This window comes from Pseudorca crassidens, chromosome 9, assembly GCF_039906515.1.
Source record: "Pseudorca crassidens isolate mPseCra1 chromosome 9, mPseCra1.hap1, whole genome shotgun sequence".
Lineage (NCBI taxonomy): Eukaryota > Metazoa > Chordata > Mammalia > Artiodactyla > Delphinidae > Pseudorca > Pseudorca crassidens.
In genome coordinates this window covers 54,945,373-54,964,884 of record NC_090304.1, presented here as the reverse complement: position 1 = coordinate 54,964,884, position 19,512 = coordinate 54,945,373, and the positions used below count along the sequence as shown (strand labels likewise).

The following is a 19,512-nucleotide window of genomic DNA, read 5'->3' as shown; positions in this document are numbered from 1 at the left end:
ACTAGCATGGCTATAATTAAAAAGGCAAATTATAGCAAGTGTTGGTTAAGATGCAGAGAAATTGGAACTCTCCTACACTGCTGGCAAGGATGTAAAATGTGTAGTCACTGTGGAAAAGAGTTTGACAGTTCCTCACACTGTTAAAAATACTTACCATATGACCCAGCAATTGCACTCCTAGATATTTACCCAAGAGAATTGAAAATTTATGTAAAACTTGTACACAAATGTTCGTAACAGCATTATTCATAAGAGCGCAAAAGTGGAAACAACCCAAATGCCCATCAACTGATGAATGGATAAAATGTGGTATATCCACACAATGGACTATTACTGAGCCACAAAAAGTAAGGGAGCACTGATACATGCTACAACATGAACCTTGAAAACACTATACTAAGTGAAAGAAGCTAGTCACAAAAGACCACATATTGTATGATTCCATTTATATGAAATGTCCAGAATAGGCAAATCCATAGAGACAGCAATTAGTTTAGCGGATGCCTAGGGCTAGGGTGGTGGTGGTTTCAGGGGTACAGGGTTTCTTTTGGGGTTATGCAAATGCTCTAAAATTGACTGTTGTGATGACTGCCGAACTCTGTGAATATACTAAAAAACCACTGAACTGTATACTTTAAATGGGTGAATTGTATGACATGTGAATTAATCTCAATAAAACTACTTTTTTTTTAAGTTCTCTAAGTTCACCATAAACTGCATCTGCAGTACAAAGTATTTATCAACGTTTACTTTAAACCAAATGGATTTTTCTTATCACTGTCTTTAACAGTTAGGGTTTATTAATTTTGTAGCATTTGCATTGTGATCTCTGAATATCTTTCACGTGGATGACTTAAATTTACATTTAACTTATGGACTTAAACATATGAAATACTAATAGATCTAATGTTAAGACTTTCAATAAAAGTATGCCTGGAGATGGCATCACCACCCACCTACCTAATCAAGAAATCTAAGAGCCACTCTTGTTACCTCTTTCCTTTAGCCTTCGTATCCATTTCATCAGCAGGTAACCTTGTTTATCAACTCCATTAGGGTAGGATTTTGTTTATTCACTACGGTATATTCCTGGTGCTTAGAATGGCACCTGGCACACAGAAGATGCTTAATTAATATTTGTCGAATAAACTGAAATTCATGCTCTCCTTGAAATTAACAACTTTAAAAGAAAAAAGATTATATCCCACACTTGATAGTTTGTTAAAATATATACTAATTTTTAAAAATGAAGACTATGGAAATTTCATTTGCCATTTCAGTTGCTGAAACATATTAAGGCTAAATTCTCAAAGGGACACAGGTATGCTATGGTGCCAGAATATGTAGAAGTAGAACATAATGACTTTATTCAAGTTTGCTCTTGTTACCTGATGCATGAATATTTAAAAGATATTTTATAAAAACTTACATCTGTAAGTAATGGACTGACCATAACAGAGGGCTTAACCTGGAATACATGGATAGGCTTAGGGGCCCATGAACCCCTAAAAATGTATGCAAAACCTAACGTGTATATTGGCATGTGTATCTTTTTGGTGAGAGAGTTCATAGTATAATTAGATTTTCAAAGAAGTCTATGACCTAAGAGGTTAAAAAAAATTACTTAACTAGAAACAGTCACAAAGTCTTTTCAATGTGAATTTGTACAACAAAATAATAACCAAGAGCTCCATCTATGGGTATAAGTCCTTATCACGTAGCAGAAATAATGACAACTACCAGAGATCAGTGCATCTTGTGAATGCTTGTGTTTAAATCTTCAGTGTCACTTCAGTGGGAATTTATTAACTACAGGATCACAGTTTTTTTTTCCAGATATAGATGTAAAAATTCGGAGACCATGGATGAATTCTACTTACAGTACTTCAGCACCAAAAAATTGGGCAGTTATGCTGATATATGTATGTACAGTTCAACATTTGTCAGTCTTAAAACGCTTATTTATAGTGAAATCTATATAAAACCGTTAAAAATTTTTCTATTTACATTTAAAAAAAATGAAAAGTATAGTTTCCTTTGCCACAACTTGTCAAAACTGACTCTTACCCTCCCACCCTCTTACCCCTCACTCTACTTGTGACAGACAGTGATCACAAGACCAAACATATTGCTTTAACAAATCGTGTCCTAAAAAGGTAGAATGTTTAAAACCATTACACTTAGAACTGTAAATGAACTTTTTATACATTTCAAAGGGGGGTAAACAAAATTATGTAAAAGTTATTTTCAAAGTCTCAGTCCAACATGAATGTGCAATTTCAATGTTAAGATAGCATCATATGAATAATTTGTTTTCCTGAACATAACTGAACATTTCCTTTGGATCAGAAAATGTTTCTTTTCCTCTGTTTCACAATGAAACATTTTCTCATTAAGTTTTCTTAAAGGAGAAGAGGGAGGTTTGGAGATGGAAAAGGTAGGCAATCCCAGCGTACAGGAAATTTGTCAGAAGGAATATGGCCTGCTTTGAAATGTTTACATTTAAATAAATAGAAGGCAAGTGTGCTGCCTAGAGCACAAAGGAACAACAACACAATAAATTAGCATACAATTGGTGAGAATGTACAAGCCACCCAAAAAGTATTTCCCACGGGTTAGGGACCTGATTTCTACCATCTAACAAGTTTTCTTTAATGCCAGTATTAAAGAACTAGTTATTTGATAAAATATGAACTGAGCAGATGTAAAATGTTAACCAATTCAGCACTTGCAGGGATTTGCAAAAACATACAAGATTTAAAAAAAAACTGTTCCTGACACACTGTTTCAAAATACAAACTATTCACATTCTCCTTTTTTGATGGTGTTTTGCTCAGTAGAAACCAGCTGAGGAACATTCACAGGAAAAGTCGCTTTCCACTGCAAGACAAACTTTTCCATTAGCCATGGTCCGACAGAGAAAGAATATCATGTCTCACGTCACTGTAGATGTGCATCTTTTTCTTTTTTCAAAAAGAAGTACATTCCCCTGTGAATTTTATCTTGTTTTAAAATGCTACTCCTGCAGCAATCCTTGTTCAAACACTGCTGTTTCAGGGTCCACAGTCTAAGCATGGGCAAAGTGCTCTCTTTAGACATCAAAATACAAGGGCTTCCCTGGACACTTGGTAACCAAGTAGGTTTTAAAGTGCACTCCTGTGTCCAAAACACTAGGACCGTTCAGCAGAACTCTGAGAGGGGCTGGGTTCGGTTCCCTCTTCTGTGCTACTGTCTATGTCCTGCTCCATTGCCGTCTCATCGTCATCCAACTGCTGACTGGTGAAGTTGTTTAGCTCAAGGAGCCCGCTGGGCTCTACTACCACATTGGAGCTGGAGTGGCAAGGAATAGCATACTGGGGAATGGCCTGAAAGAGAAGACACAGGAGAGCTTTACAGTTTAAAAAAAAAAAAAAAGGTGACAGAAGGATTTCCTCAACAATAAGGAAGGAAAAAAGGAAACTGACATTAATTGGACAACTACTAGATGCCAGGCACTGTGCTAGATGCTTAATATTATTCCCATTTTACAAATGAGGAAACTAAGATAGTAAGCGACTTAATCAAGGTCACACAGTTGGTCAGTGTTAATGCCAGGATGCCATGATTCAAACCCAAGTCCTCTACAACTCAAAGTGATCTTTCTACTCCTTAATGGTGCCTCTTCTAACAAAGGAGGCTGAAGTCTGGGCCTAATTCAAGAGACAGACTTTGAAGGACATTTTTATTTGGTCATTAAGCATATTTTAAATGTAAATGTAATCAGATTTTGCTTATTATTATCTGTAAGATGAATGATTAATCTGCTGATACCATAATATATTTTAAGCCCTTTGGTAGTTCAAAGGGGAAGTTATTTGTTTGGGTCACATAATAACAATCTTTATTGAAAATAAGACTAGGGAGGACAAAACTGTCTTTTGAACAATAAAAATACCAATAGATAAACACATATTAGGCCATATTGCCTTGTCAGATTCTTTTTTCTCAACTTTATTATATACCTTCTTAAAAGGTGTATCAGTTCATATCATACCCCTACCTAAAACTCTACAATTGTTTCCTATTGTACTTGCTATGAAATCAAAAGCCTTACCATGGATGGCTCCAGCCTTATGTCAAACTCACTGGTACCATAGGGTGTTTGCACTAGTTCTTCCCTTCTTCCTGGAATACTCCTCCTCCAAATCCTTACATGGTTGGTTCCATCTTGTCATCTGCATCTTAGCTCAAATGGTTAGAGTAAAAGGCTTTGAAAAGCCTTTCTTCTATGAAAGGAAACCAGAGTACTGGCTCGATCCCACCCCCCACTCCTATTATGTTCTGTTACATTTTCTTCATTGCATTTATCATCTCTTTGTTTTCTTCTCACCCTTAGAATGTAAGATCCAAGACAGTACGGACCAGAGCACAGAACTCAACTATCTTTTTCAGTGTTAGATGCCCATAACTTTAAACAGGGCCCAGCACACATTAGATGCTCAATAAATACTTTCCAAATGAATAATGTATCTTTAACATAAAAACCCCAGAGCAAAGCTGAATATCAGCACTTTGAAAATATACCTAACCAAAACAACCATCTACTGAGGGAAGATGCAAATTTAAGTTTAATACTATCAAGAAAATAGTGTAAGATGCCTAGGCATTGATTCTAGGGTGCTGAAGTTTTTTTGTTTTTCCTCCCTCACCCTCCTGCCCCTGTTCCATATAGCTAATCATTGTGAAAAAGTCTCAGGTAGGGTCAGAATTTTAGTTCAGCTCTGGCTTTGACTTGCTGTGGACCTCTGAAAAAGTCACTTCACTTCCTTGAGCTTTAGTTTAATCTTGTGTAAAATAAGATAATTAGAGAAGATATGCTCTAAAGATCATTGCAGTTCTAAAATTCTATCAATTCCACATATATAGACTCCTTCAGAACAGAAGATACATTCCTTTTGTTTACTCCTCTATCCTCACAACTAGCACAGTGCCTGGAAGACAGAGGTTAAATAATACATGTGGAATGAATGAATGAATGAATAAATGAAATACAGATTATCTGTCTACAAAGCGTTTAATATTAAACATGCTGAATTTTTACAGAATAGTTTTTAAGGAATCAAAGAACTTCTGCAGACTTCCTTCACTCATGTCAACAGGTTCTTTACTAAATCAGTAAAAATCAATACTTTGGGTCAAAGCTAAGCATAACTAGTGAGACCTGAAAATGTTCTAACCGTATATTAGTGATGATTATAATAACAGAAGCTATCCTTATTGAGTATTACTCTGTATCAGACACTTAACCAGCTGCTTTATATACATTTTCTCAATCCTCAAAACAACCCTGTGAGTTAAGTGTTATTGTTTCCATTTCATCACAGGGACAGAGGTTAACTCTGTTGCTCCAAGCCACAATGTGGTTAAGGAGTACAGGTGAGATTCAAATCTAGGCATTTCTGACTCCAAAAGCTTGGTTCTTAATCATTATGCTGCTCTTCCCTCTGGCACAGCAACCCAGCATATGGTACATGCTAAAAGTTAGTTGATATTCTTGTAGAGAACCCACTCATTAGCTGTCATCCTTGATACATGAAGCAAATTACATTTTCACCCCTTTTCACAAAGTACAGAAAATAATTTCTAAATAAGTTATTCAAAATTATTTTCACTTTAGTGAGTATACCAATTTAAACTCCCAGGAGCCACAGTAAATTTTAGTAAAAATAGTAATAGCTACCATTTATTGGGCAATCACTACAAGCCAGGTACTGTGCTAGGTGCTTCATCTCAATTTTGTGTAATCCTTATGTCAATCGTGTAAAGTAGGCATTCCTTACTCCCATTTTACTGATGAGGAAACGAAGGCACAGTGAGGTTAAGTAGTCTTGCCCAAAGTCACACAGTGAATGGCAAAGCCAGGAAACTTCGTTTTTCACCAAACCCTACCTCTGCAGGTGGAAAGAAAACGTAACAAATCCTTTGGTCAAGGATTATTTAGTTCACTAACATTTGTTCTGACAGGAAGGAACAAATTATTTGAATAATTTAATGGCCAGATCTATTTGCATTTAAGCATTTCCCCCATATTAAGTTAAATCATATTTGGATTAATATTGGTCAATTTGCATTCTCTCATGGCTTGGCATCGCAGGAAAGGCAAAATTTACTATAGGAACACCTAAGTCACACAATAGTGAGTCTACGGTAAATACTAGACTATCCACGTTTCAATACATCCAAATTCTCAATTAACTAAAATGTGCTGCTCTGACACCTTCCAAGCAAAAACGATAAATGTCAAGAGAACAACCTGATACCTTGCAAGGAGAGAGGGAAATAAAACACAACTTCTAAAAGCTACTCTGGACCCAGTGTAACTTTTCAGTCTGGACCTGTTATACAAGATGACAGATGAGTTTTAAAATGAAGGGAATGTGAGGCATAGTTAGATCTACTGTCAATGAATAATCCATCATGTTCACTAGCCTGTACTTACCAGGGCAGGACAGTAACCATAATAAGATTTTTCAATAACACAATGATTGAAATAAAAAGCAAAGCTTTACGGTTAATCCCAGGTTAGACATAAAATTAAATTACTAAGAAACATTTTCTTACAACATGTTTCTCCAGACATTTCAGTTAATTAAGGTTTTATTGTCCTGAAAACCATAAATTTGGATCAAGAACTGTGTTTCTGCAAGGAAAGGGTCCCTGAAACTAACTTGAAATAGGAGTACAATCCAGTTATATCCCAGAAGTACAAACTACTTATATTCTTTGGGCAAAGACTGGGGAGCCCAAAGTTTGACCTGGGAAGTTGCTGATCTTGTAGGTTGACTTGCTGAGTCAACACTGGCAAGTGTGGCTTGCATCTATGAATCAAGCAGACACATGGGCCCAGGGCCCTTGACTGCCTCTAAGGTGTGCTGTTGTGACAATATCCATCAATTTTCTAGGACTTTGTTTCAGAAAGTAAGTATAAATTTGTAACAGGTAGTAAACCAAGTTTGTCATATGCCATCTCAAAGATAAATCTCTTTCCCATTTTGGCTTGACTTTTCCTGTGACATCCCAAAACACACCAAACCCACAACCCCCAATATGCTCAAGATTTCTGGTGTTCCTTCCGATTCTTACCTGGATGATAATTTCTGCTGGGCTCTCTTCAGCTTTCTTTTGGACTACATTCTGAATACGCATGAACTGGCCTGTCGTAGGCACTCCTGGTGCATCGATTTTCCTTGTCGTTAGGGGAGGGCCAACAGCAGATGGACTTGAACAGGACTCTCTACATTTCTGTTGCTGGGGAGTGGAATTCGCCATCCCTGCCACCACCACATGGGTGGAGGGTAATGATCCTGCTTCACCAGTGAGCATACTAGTGGCAAGAGCCTTCTTTGGGGGATCCACTACCATATGCTCTACATTTGTATCAATCTGAGCTTCCATCAAAGACATTTTCAAAATGTCTGACACTGCTGTCTTCTCAGAGGCCTGAATGGGAGATATGCTTGTAACTGGTGATGTCAACTTAGGCACAGAACTGCCACCAGTTATCTTTGTAACTGTGGGAGGCTGGCGCCCCTCAAAAGTTATCTTTGTAACAGAGGATCCTTGGGTTATAACTGGCTGCTCCACCTGAAAACAAATTGGGGTTGTGTGTGTTACAGCTACATATCTTTGAGAAAACCTATCAAACACCCCAGACAATATGGCAAAAGAAACATTCGTGCGGTATACTAGGAAGATATTTTGAAGCTCGGTGTTTTAAGAAGAGGGCTGATGGGAAAGTATCTGATTACTTGTCAGAAACCTAGTAAAAGAGGAGGGGTCAAAAGAACCTTTGTTCAGCCAGCCAAGGTTCATAACAGTAAAGGAAAAAAAAGTCACAGCAGCCTTGTTTTCCTTTGGGATTTACATCCCCACACAGTATACCTTCAACCGATCTCAAGTTATTTCATATAATCTTCAGCTTTTTAAAATAAAAAGTAGGGTTTTTTTTCAATCTTCTGCTTCAAAATACATTTATACAAACATATTCTATATATATGTATTTATAATACACACATACATCACTTCAAAGCCACTGATTTTCCATAATATAATTTTTTTTCAATATTCACAGATAATTCCTCCAAAATCTAGAAGATAAATCTAGAAGATAAATTTATTAACCAAATCGTGATGATGTAAAACTACAAAGGAAGATGGTCAATGAAGCTCCTTAAAAGACTATATTTTACTTAGCATTATTGCCACAGAAATAGAGTTTACAGGCATGGAAATAAATATTTTATACCTAAAAATTAAAAATAATTTAGGGATATCGCTTCTAGGCACTGTTGATCAATGCTGAAGTTATTTCATTAAAAACTGCCTGGAAAATCAAGTTCTGAGAGCTATGCTTTTTTTTCTTCCTATATTAACGCGTGCATTTCTTCCCTAATGTCAACCTTCTGATGGGGTAAAGTAATACCAGTGTAATGAGGCTTTTGAGTTTCCTCTTGCCAGGAGAATGCACTGCTAATCACGATAGGGCCGTGATGTTCTCATTTTTTCCGTGAACAGAGAAGTTTAACTTTGCATGCTATCAATATTCCGTTACCTGGCTTGCCGGCTGTTTCTCTGACGAGGCTGGGAGCGGCATTTGGCTCTGGGGGGTTTGGGGCTGCACGTAGATTTTTGGTTGGTTCGGAGCCTGCTGCAGTTTGGGGAGCTGCTGCGTGGTTTTCACTGCAAGCACCTGTACTACAGTTTGTGGGGGCTGTGCCATTAAGGTAGGAAGCTGCCTGTCTTTGGCCACCATGGGATGCTGTGTGTGCTGTACATCTGGCTTGGGCTGTGCTTGTTCTTGCTGGAGAGGGGTGAGTTTTTGATGCCTGATGGAAAGCTGGGGCATTTGCGGGAGTTTGTGCTGGAGCTGGTCTGCCTGCAGGTGGATGGTCTGCTTCTGTTTAGTCTGGAAGCACTGCAGAGTTTTCACTTGCAGCTGAGTCTGTTCCAGCTGTGGCTGGCTAAGTTTCTGCTGTTTAGCTGACTGTGACTGAGTCAGGGCAGATCGATAAAACAGACCTGTCTGAGGGTCTAAAGTGTCCATCTCTTCAACCTCGCCCTCCTCAGTTCCAAGTTCCTCGCTGTGTTTGGTAAAAGCAGTGTGACTGCTTAATGCCTAAGTAAAAAAGGCACAAAGTAAGAATGAAATAAGAAAAACACCTATATTGCTACATTTTCCTCAAATTGGAAAAGACTTGATTACAAGAATCATTCAAAAAAATTTCAGAAGGGAGAACCTAAAAAGACCAAAAAACCCCAAGGTTTCTAAACCTAAAGGGGGCCTTAGATTGAGACTCTTATAATTTCAACTCTTAGTACTTCAACATTAAGTACTGCAAAAACTGGCCAAACTCACTGCAATAAGCAAAGTCCTAGAGGGCCCAGAACTTATAGGTAAGAGAAATAAGGATGCCCTGCAAGCACAGCACGACACAGAAAAAGAAAAGGCTCCCTGGCTCAGGACACAGCTCTCCAGCCTGGTCATCAGAGCTCTTCACCTGTCCAAAGGAAGAACGCAGCAACCCAGGAGTGAGGCAGCCAGAGAAAAGCCAAGGTTCAGAGAAGCCCACTTTGGCCGTGTGCCCATCCATCCAGCACGGTCCAGAGGTAGGCGTTATCTGAAGGCCGTGCCCATCCCAGTCCCCACAGAGGGCCTCTCGGCTCTGAGTGGAGAGACGGTTCGTCAGGCTTCACGCCAAGGTCTGCATGAACTGCTCGCTGCCCCAGCCCTCCTCGCTCTTTGCTTGGGTTCTAGGCCCACCAGGCAATGGCTCCCCAGAGACCTGGCTCCCAGGAGGGAAGGAGACCGGGGAGGGGACAAGAGTGTTCCTGTCAGTAGAAAGGGAGATGGCCTGGTGTCAGTTATAACAGTGTTGGGAGGAGGCAGCGATCTTGAGTGACATGGTTAGGGTCAGCTGTCCGACCTCTCTGGGTGTCTTGAGGAAGGTCAATGTCAGGACAGCCAGACGAGGGCCAGACTCCAGGCTGAGAGCGGACACCCAGCAAAACCTCTGGCCATCTGGCTTCCCTCACTGACAGAAGATCCACCCCAACCCCATCCTTCCCACTGCCTTGTCAAAGGCTACACATCTACTCTAAACTTTAAAACTTTGAGATTCAACTGAAACCCTGCCCTATCTCATAATGACCTTACGCATATAGGTTTTTAATTCAACAATTTCTTCACTGCCTTTCCGGTAGTTTGCCTGTAATTAGGGTCAACCTCTACCAGCTGGGTAATGATAATTTATGTGGCTACTAATAATAAGTCATGCTTAAATCTGATATTTATGATATAACTTTATAATAGAGGCAGGATGCTTTGGGTTTAAATCCTGGCTCTGCCACCCAGAATAGGTTATTTAATTTCTATGAGCATGAGTTTCCTCATTTGTAAGAGAGATAATTCACCCACCTTGCAGGATCATACCAAGAATTAAACAAGTTAAAGTATTTAAAGCTCAAAGCACAGTATCTGGCACAAAATCAATGTCATCAATATATTTTTTCCTTTTCCCCATTACCCTTGGTACCAGATTTTCTGTTTCATACTAATTCATTCTCCTTCCTGTGAGTCTCTTCCTCAACTGATCACATACAGTAAAAGAAGTAAAATATTCAATAAATATGTTAAAAAATGAAAGAAGTCAAATATTTATTTACCTACTTAATGTTTCCATAAGGATTCATTATAAAAGCAAAGAGTAAAACAAATGAAAAACCCAGCAACAGCAACAAACAGCTAAACAAGCCAAATTCTGTTTCATCTGAAAATCTTACCTCAGTGATAAATCCTTCCATAACAATAAAATACATAGAAACAGTGACCAATTCTGATGTCATAGATTCATCTAGATAGCCTCACCCTTTTGAAATGTTAAGAGTTCACAGAAGATCCAAGAATACTATTTCTTAATTACTTTCTGGTGTTAAGACTCTCAGTTCATTTCCCTTACTCACTCCTCACAGATGAAAGAACTATATACAAACACTCCTCAACTCAGTTATTTCCCCTCTTATAAAAGGAGATGAAACTAAACCTTATTTCAGGAAGGAGGCAGTTACAGAAGGTAGGAGGAAAAAGAAGAGATACAACCTGCTGCATGATGTGGGTGATTGCTCCAGGGGAAGATGCTGGGATGGACTTCACCACCACCGAAGTCTGTGTTGCAGTCTGTGACTGAGCCACGTGTTGGAGGAGGGTTCGCTGAGGCTGGGAGGGCTGCTGGGGCTGGGAGCGATGGCTGACTGAAAATAGAGAAGGTGATGATATTTCTCTAGAAATCACCACAGCATCTGTAACCAGCAGTCATTTGAAACAAATGTCTGTGAGATTGCATCACAGAGAGAAAGTGTGGTACTAGGAGGCAGAAGACCAGAGTCTGCCCACTTATGAGCTGTGTGACTCTGAAAAAGTCACTTAGCTTCTCTGAGACTCTGTGTCCTCATCTGTAAAACGGGAATAACAGAGCTATTAGAAGGATGAGATGAGAAATGTATGTGGAAGCACTGTGAAAACTATTATCACAAAGGAGGAACAAATCCCTTAAAGTTATATCCTCTTGTGAGTTGTACTCTTTCTCCAGTGACCTTTACCCCATTAAGGTAACAAAACAACAATCAGTTTCTGCAATCAAATCCCAGACTAATATCTTTAAGGACAGTGAGACAGTACAAGTTCTTTAATCTCTTGGTCCCCGTTCCAGATGCAATACAAAAACCAGAAGCATTCACTCCTTTATATATAAAGTGACACTGTCTCATATCCTAAAGATGTAAGAGGTCAAGGTGATACTGCAGAAAGAGAACTGGACCAAGAGTCACAACTGGATTCTGTCCCGCTCTGCCACCAACCAGCTATGTGAATTTGAAGAGGTCACTTAAACTCTATGTTATTAACCTCTAAAATTTAGAGGTTTTATTTGTGTTTGTTTTATTTTTGTTTTTTTATTGGGATAAAAACTTATTTTTTAGAAGAGGACCAAATGAAGTAATGAATTGAAAATTGTCCTTAAATTGTTAAGTACTAAAATATAAAGTTAACAAAATAACAGAAAAGTCAGTGTTCTTTCTTTCATCTATTCAAATTTAGCTCATCTGACACAAATGAGTGAGAGTATAGTTTAGGAAACAACCCCACCTCTTAGTCTCTTGCTACAAGGTCCCATGGAGTAAACTATACATTTATATTTACATTTATATATAGATGTAAAACGATACATCTATGTTGATGCCAAACTACCATTTTTAATCAGCCTCAATTTCAACTTTTTTTTTCTTTTTTAAATGTATTTATTTTTGGCTGCGTTGGGTCTTGGTTGCTGTATGCAGGCTTTCTCTAGTTGTGACGAGCGGGTGCTACTCTGTTGAAGTGCGTGGGCTTCTCATTGCTATGGCTTCTCTTGTCACGGAGCACGGGCTCTAGGCACGCAGGCTACAGTAGTTGTGGCGTGCGGGCTCAGTAGTTCTGGCGCACGGCCTTAGTTGCTCCACGACGTGGGATCTTCCTGGTCCAGGGCTCGAACCCGTGTCCCCTGCATTGGCAGGCGGATTCTCAACCACTGTGCCACCAGGGAAGTCTTCTCAATTTCAACTTTTTAAACAGTATAAACAATTATCACTTCTTATTCTACAGACCTTTAAAAATGCTTATGGTCACTAGGAAACCAACTTTTTGAATCAGGAACAGATTAAAACAAATCTGTAAAATTAGCTAAGGATTTTGAGAGTATCAAAACTCTCTCAATAATCCGTGGTTCTAATTCTCATATATCTTGATCTACAATTTCAAGTAGTAGTGGTTCCATACTTTAAAAAGTCATAGTGGAGTGACCCAGGGTAAGGTGAACACTACAAAAATCAGTGTAAAAGTGCCATTTATGTGTTACAGTACAGAACTTTAAAACTAGCCAGTGAAATATAAACAAGCTTTATTTTTATAACATATTCTATCTAAATTCACAAATGCAGTTTTTCTATTGTTGCTATACATATGCCTACATGTGATATGAGGTTATAGGTAGCACCAGCAGTATTCTTTTATAAATGTACTACAGTATCTTACTGTATTTCACAATATGCTTTACATGTACATTTTAAATTATATGTGTTAATAAAATCTTTCATATGTGTTCAATCAAACTGAAAAAAGGTTTATATTAAAATAAGTATTGAATCATTTATAATATAACTGAAAAAGAGAAAAAACAAATCATACTAATAATATTAAAATTAAGCAAGCAAATTAATGAAGTTTTTTACTGATGTAAGCATCATCAGAAATGAATGACATTTGAAAAATAAATAGTACATAAATATAATTTCTGATGAAATTATCAGATTATATGGCAGATTTCTGTTGCCCACACTAATCTTCATAATTATTACATTAAATTTATTAAGAAATGAAATGGATTTAATAGATGATCAGCTAAAACCATTTAAAAATAATCCTCGTTCAAGACACTATAAATCTCTTCATAGTAATTCCCCAGAGTGCAGAAAAGTTAGAGAAAAATAATATCCACTGCAGGATGATACAAGAGGCCAGGGCCAGGAAGCTGGCTTTGAAGTCAAAGAAAAAACTCAGTGAGGCTGAGGATATATATGATGGGAGGAGATTATGGAAGGGAGGTCACAGAGTGCATACGTGGAAAACAGCTGAAGTGACCTTAACTGGGCCATGTAAACACCATAAAACAGTCACTTATTTCTTTAAACAACTCATTTTTCCAATGTCAAACTGCTCATTTCTGAGAAAGAATCCTAGTATTCTGCAAAAGGAAAGTCTCTCTCCCTTTCACTGAGTAGAGCTTACCTTTCCTCTACCAGATCAGAGTAGAGCGCATCCATTTAAGTGGTTCCCCCTCAAACAATCATATTTTACCTTAGGTTATACTACAAATGGATGCACACCACTTACCTAGAAGGGGAAAAGCAACCTCTGTCCCCTCATCAGTGCGTTCTGAAAAGGATAAGTAAGGGAAGAAATCATAGGTCTTTTCATCTATTTACTGTTTGATAATCTAGTCTATCCCCAGAGGTTATTATTGATTTCCCCAACATACTATGCTCTGCTTTTTGCTAAATAGCTCTAAAGAAAGATACTAGATGGCTTTCCATAATCTTTAATTGGATTTTCCCTTTAGGCAATTTTAACCCGTTAATCTTAACAATATCTCCTAAAATGATACCAAAGAATTCCTTTTCCACTTTGTTATTTACATCCTTCAAATATTTGTAACTTTATGTTCTTTTTCAATCACTGCTAAAGAAAACGTAAGACAGGTGTTCTTTACATACTGCCTCATAAATTATCTCTCCTAACCCCTAATTATTCACATTGCTACTCTCTGAACTATTTCAAATCTCAAGGTAATGAAGTGTCCAAAACAGAAAGCAGTATTCCAGGTGTGGTCTCACCAGAATATGAAAGAATCTATTATCCTTCTTGCTCCACTTCTCTACATATGCCATCCAAAAACCTCAATAGCGTTTTGCTGCCAGACCACATTTTAAACAAATACCTAATGTGCTTTCCACCAGAACTCCTAAGTATTTACAGAGATTTAAAATTTTCCACATTTTTTTCTTTATATTTTAAAAAAATTATTTTAATTTTCCACATTTTTTTCTTTACATTTTCTTTACATTTAAAAAAAGAAAGAGGCTTTTATACCTTATTTCTCCCTTGACCCACCTCCCCTTCCCCAAAACTAAAAAATCCAGATGCATATGAATATTTATTCTTATATAAAAGATATTCTATCCTCTCACTGCAACTATTGCCCTATGTTCACAGATGTTATTTATGGCCAACTTGCAGTTTTATATTACTAGCAAACTTTCTAACAACCTATTGATTTTTTTCCCCCTGGTCATTAAAGACAGGGTAAATCCCAAGGACAATGTGAATTTGCTCTCAGAGAAAACTGGAAGAGATCTAGAAATATAAAAAATATATTCTCCCCAAAACAACCATCTCATGAAATCCAGAAATGTAGCTCTCCTACCTTAATACTGCTTTTTAAGAGGACACCTACCAGTAGTGATGTATTCAGCAACTAGTTCGGACTCTACCACGGCAATTGATGGACTCTCAGGAGAATGTCTCTTTTCCTGGGTCATCTGAATAGGCACTGCCATTTGACTCAAGTCAATAGTGGGTTGTCTTGGTTTAGATTCCAATTTTTCCTTTACTGTATAAAAAAGTCAGGGGAAAAATTAACTTTTATTACAAACAAGTACTAAAACCAGAGTTGTTCTCGGGAATAATGAACAAGACCTCTGGGGTGCCACATGGGCAGTAACTAAGGAGTCAGTGAATTGAAAACAAAAAAGCAGACTGCTATGTATGGCTGTAGAGTGCACAACTTGTGCAACCATACCCAGTAGCCTAGCAAGAACTCATATGCAATCAGACTAAAATCCGCCCCTATTATCACTAGGCCAAACAATTGCATCTGTTTCCCCTGTACATACTCCCCTTAGAACATTTCCTTTACCCTTCTTCAAGGCAGTACCTGGTATTGTGGAGTTCACCAACCTGAAAACAAAGGGTGAGTAAGCAGTACACAGCATGATTTGCTCTAGGGCATACCTGCCCAGAAGAGCACAACACAGTGAATAGTGACCAGTTTAATTTGATCTATTAAAAATTCAAGATAATCTCCAAAGAAATGTTACAATATTTTTAGTGACTTTTAAAGAATAAAAATTTTCAGTGTCAGGAAAATATGGCCTCTCTGTTACTGCAAAAATGTCAATGGAATGGTCTGGAGTCAAGAATGGTTTCCATGGATAGAATAACTTTCTATATTATCACTTTTTCTACAAAATCATTTGGTTTCTACCCTCTATAAGGCTTTAATGGAAATAGCTGAGTATGTAAAAGATAAGGAGCTGAGGAAATGCCTAAAGCCAAAAATAACACCAATAGAAAGATTAACCAAAGACTTACAATAAAAGCTAGTATTCTTTGGGTAGTGTTGAGTGGATGTTACAAACAAATAGTAACCAGTAATTAAGTACACTGAATGATCATTCAGATTATTCTCACCAAGCATATAATGTAACAAAATCAAGATAATCATTTAAACAAAGAAAGCAAAACAAAACCAAAGGAATACAAATGTCACCCCACAAATAGAGAGGACATTGAACTAGGAATCAAAAGACATGGACTCTCACTCTGCCACTAACCAACTGGGTAACCTCTCTAGGTCTCGGTTTATTTATCCATAATGAAAGGGCTGGATGAGATCATCGCTAAGGTCCCTTAAATACTCTGACAGTATTTGACCTATTATAATAAAAGTCAGTATAACTAACACAGTTTTGCCTAGAGCTTATCAAAGATATTTAGTAACTAGAAATACTGATTGGATCTTGTTAAATAAGAATAGCTTTGCATGGAAGCTCAAGTTGTTAAATTACACAAAGAAGTATGAAGATAAAAAAACAAATTAGAATGCTAGCAAGGCCATTAATGGTGTTTTAGGACCACAAAACTGCCCCATCAATATCAAGGAGGATGGCAGGGGCCCTCCAATCTGCCTCCTACTATTCTTGAATAGAACTGGCAACTGTACTGCATTTATCTCCGTGCTTAGAACTCATAGACCTACTCCTTTCTGGTGACAAAAGGCAACAGGATTGTCCATTTTAAGCAGGAGACAGAGAAGAAAGAGCTCTGCCATTTTTTTCTTCTTTCTACTGATTATAGTCTGTCTATCCTTCAGTACTCCTGTGAACATCCTAATGAACTGACAAGTAAACAGACTGCACCAATGATTATAGACAAGTCCAGAGGGGGGAAATGTGCTCAAATAATAACAAAGAAAATATAACAGTAGTAGTATTTTAGCACAACCCATCTCTAGAGAAAACATGCTTCATTCAATTGAGCATGTGAATTCATACCTGTTGTCTGTTGGAGTTCTAACAGAGCTTTGATTGTTGAAGTAGCTGATTGTGATTCACTGGATACATCCTGATAAATTATGGTGGGGCTAGTCTCCATTGCAATCTCATGTTCTGACCAATCCTGACGCCGGGAAGCAATTACATGAACTACAGGCTGGGAATCTGTTTTATATTAGTTAAAAAAAAAAAACCCTATAAACAAAGTTTCTCTTAAAAAAAAACAATTTGTTTTTTTTTTTAATCTTTGTTTTACTATAAACTTCATGCTTTATCTCCCCAAGAAGACTGTAAGCCCCCAGAGGGCATAATGTCTTTCATGTCTGTATTCACTTATTCATTCACTCACTGATTCAACAGACTAGGCACCCATGTGCCTGAGTCAACATTTGGCACTGAGGATATAAAGGAGCTCACAGAATAATCAAAGGATGCTCAAGAAGCACACAATCTGGTTGGAGAGACAGACATGTAAAGAGACAAATTACAATTCAATGTTATAATTGCTATAATAAATAGGTGTGCGTTTGTGTGGGTGGGTGCATGTTTGTGTACAGTAAGAACAAAACGCTGTATGAGTCTTGTTTTCCCCAGTGCACCTAAAAATGTGTTCTGTATTATAACCTGAGCATTCAGTGAACACTTATTGGATGGCTGAGTTACTGAAAGGAAATCCTGTCCATGACAACAAGAATGGATAAATGATCTAGAAGTAGCATGATATGACACGTATAACATTTGGAGTTCAAAGGCTTATGTTACAGTCCTAGCTCTATCAATTATCAGCAAGTTAATTCTCTGGGTCTCAGTATCATTATTTCTAAAATGGCAACACTAAAATTACCTCTCTACCTCACAGGATTTCTAAGGATATAATGAAATGACATACATAAAAGAGCTTTATAAACTATGAAGGACAATAGAAGTGTTTTATTTTGTTGTTGTGGGTTGAAAAGTTCTAAGCCTTTTTGTTAGTTTCCAAATAAATTATAGCCGTAACTCAAGGCGTATTATATTCATGCTATATAAGTATGCATGTAAATACTAAATACACATCAAATCAAACAACAAATTATTTATTGAGTTTTCCGTCTACAGAATAAGTAGGTTGTATTAGACTATTGTTAAGTTCCTACACTCCTTGGTCCAAGATACAACACAGGAAATTATACAGGCTATAAAAGCATGACTCTTACTCGCAAGTTTAGATTATAATGGAGGAGACATAAAATAAAGATATACATATAGCTTTGTATTTTGGGATAAAGTCAAATGATTAGGGCAAATAGGGCAACTATATAGAAAGAAAAAGACTATTGTGAATTGGAATGGTCAGTGAAAGCATCACAGAAAAGAATTCATGCAGCCCTAAAACCAAGAATAAACAACTTAAGTTCAACCTTCTATGAACTTTGTATTTTCAAAAACCACAAAGTTGTCCAAAAAGGTAAAGCGGGGGGCGGGGGGGGAATGACTCTTAAAAAAACAAAAACAAAAAAACTGTCTTCCTAAAGAAAACAAAATCAATATACAAAATATCTGGAATTTTTATTTACCATTAACAAATTGTATTTCCGCTCCCCACCCTAGCCTCTAAACACTAGGTAGAATATATACCACACCAGGGATGTATAATTTCCATTAAACTTAAAAAAAATCTAGATGACTGAAGGACAATATCCCGTAGTAATATCAAATGCCACATGAGGCATGTAGCAGTTTTTCTTTACTCATTCTAAGTTGATATATAGAATTTAAACTTAAGAGAACTGATTATATTAGGGAATCATTAGTTTTATATAAACTAAGTTCTCAATTTTAAGAATTTCTCATGATGCTATAAGTACCCCTGGCTAGGTGAGAGGACCTATAGGCAAAGAATGACTTTGCAACCCAACTCTGTAAAATACACACACTGAATACCCAGAAGAAAGCAAAAACTGCACCGGTAGAGAGATAAGGTAGAATAAGACTGGAAAAGGAGAACAAATTTCCACATGGGACCACCTGTCAGAGACATCACCCCACATAACATCATCCCATAGGGACAGGGGAGATTGGTCTTTCTCTTTCTGCCCATACTCAGAAAGTGTAGCTGACCATACAAAGCACCAATGCAGCAACCCCAAATGCTGTGACACAGAATGAGGGTGTGAACCTAAATGTGAAAAACATTCCTTGAGTGATTTTCCTCTCTACTTTTGGCTTATGCTTAGACTAGATAAATCTACTGCCTACCAAATCTGATGCTGGGGTCAGAGTGCAATGACTGAGACACCAGGAGGCTGATCTAACAGTTCCATTTGATTATGCAGTGTGCATCCATCTAGACTTTCCTATGTCTCTTGAGGATGATGGCCTACTGACCCTCAGATATCTTTCCCCACAGGTCATTTAACAAATATTTATTGGGCATCTACTACATGTTAGGTACTAGAGATAAACACTGTATTGCTATATTCAAAGGCAGATTCAGGCATCTCTATGGAAGAATGTCTCCTATGTCTTTACAATAAAAAGCCTATATCACATTTGCAAAGAATCATAAGATCT

At 37.6% G+C, this 19,512-nt stretch overlaps 1 protein-coding gene across 11 annotated transcripts in view; it reads right to left on the bottom strand.

Annotated features, from left to right (window-relative positions):
- Positions 1–1,342: 1,342 nt before the first annotated feature.
- Positions 1,343–19,512, bottom strand: part of EMSY (EMSY transcriptional repressor, BRCA2 interacting) — an 81,433-nt gene continuing 63,263 nt past the window's right edge. For 7 of the 11 annotated variants that reach the window (XM_067750410.1, XM_067750406.1, XM_067750409.1 and 4 more), the window contains 7 exons: positions 16,960–17,124; positions 15,081–15,236; positions 13,961–14,002; positions 11,135–11,286; positions 8,591–9,154; positions 7,123–7,623; positions 1,343–3,365 (listed from right to left, as the gene is read on the bottom strand). In XM_067750410.1, coding sequence (XP_067606511.1) covers positions 3,171–3,365; positions 7,123–7,623; positions 8,591–9,154; positions 11,135–11,286; positions 13,961–14,002; positions 15,081–15,236; positions 16,960–17,124 — 1,775 coding nt within the window. In that variant the 3' untranslated portion in view covers positions 1,343–3,170. The remainder of the gene's footprint in view (positions 3,366–7,122; positions 7,624–8,590; positions 9,155–11,134; positions 11,287–13,960; positions 14,003–15,080; positions 15,237–16,959; positions 17,125–19,512) is intronic. The other 4 variants (XM_067750408.1, XM_067750416.1, XM_067750415.1 and 1 more) reach the window with 3 other exon arrangements.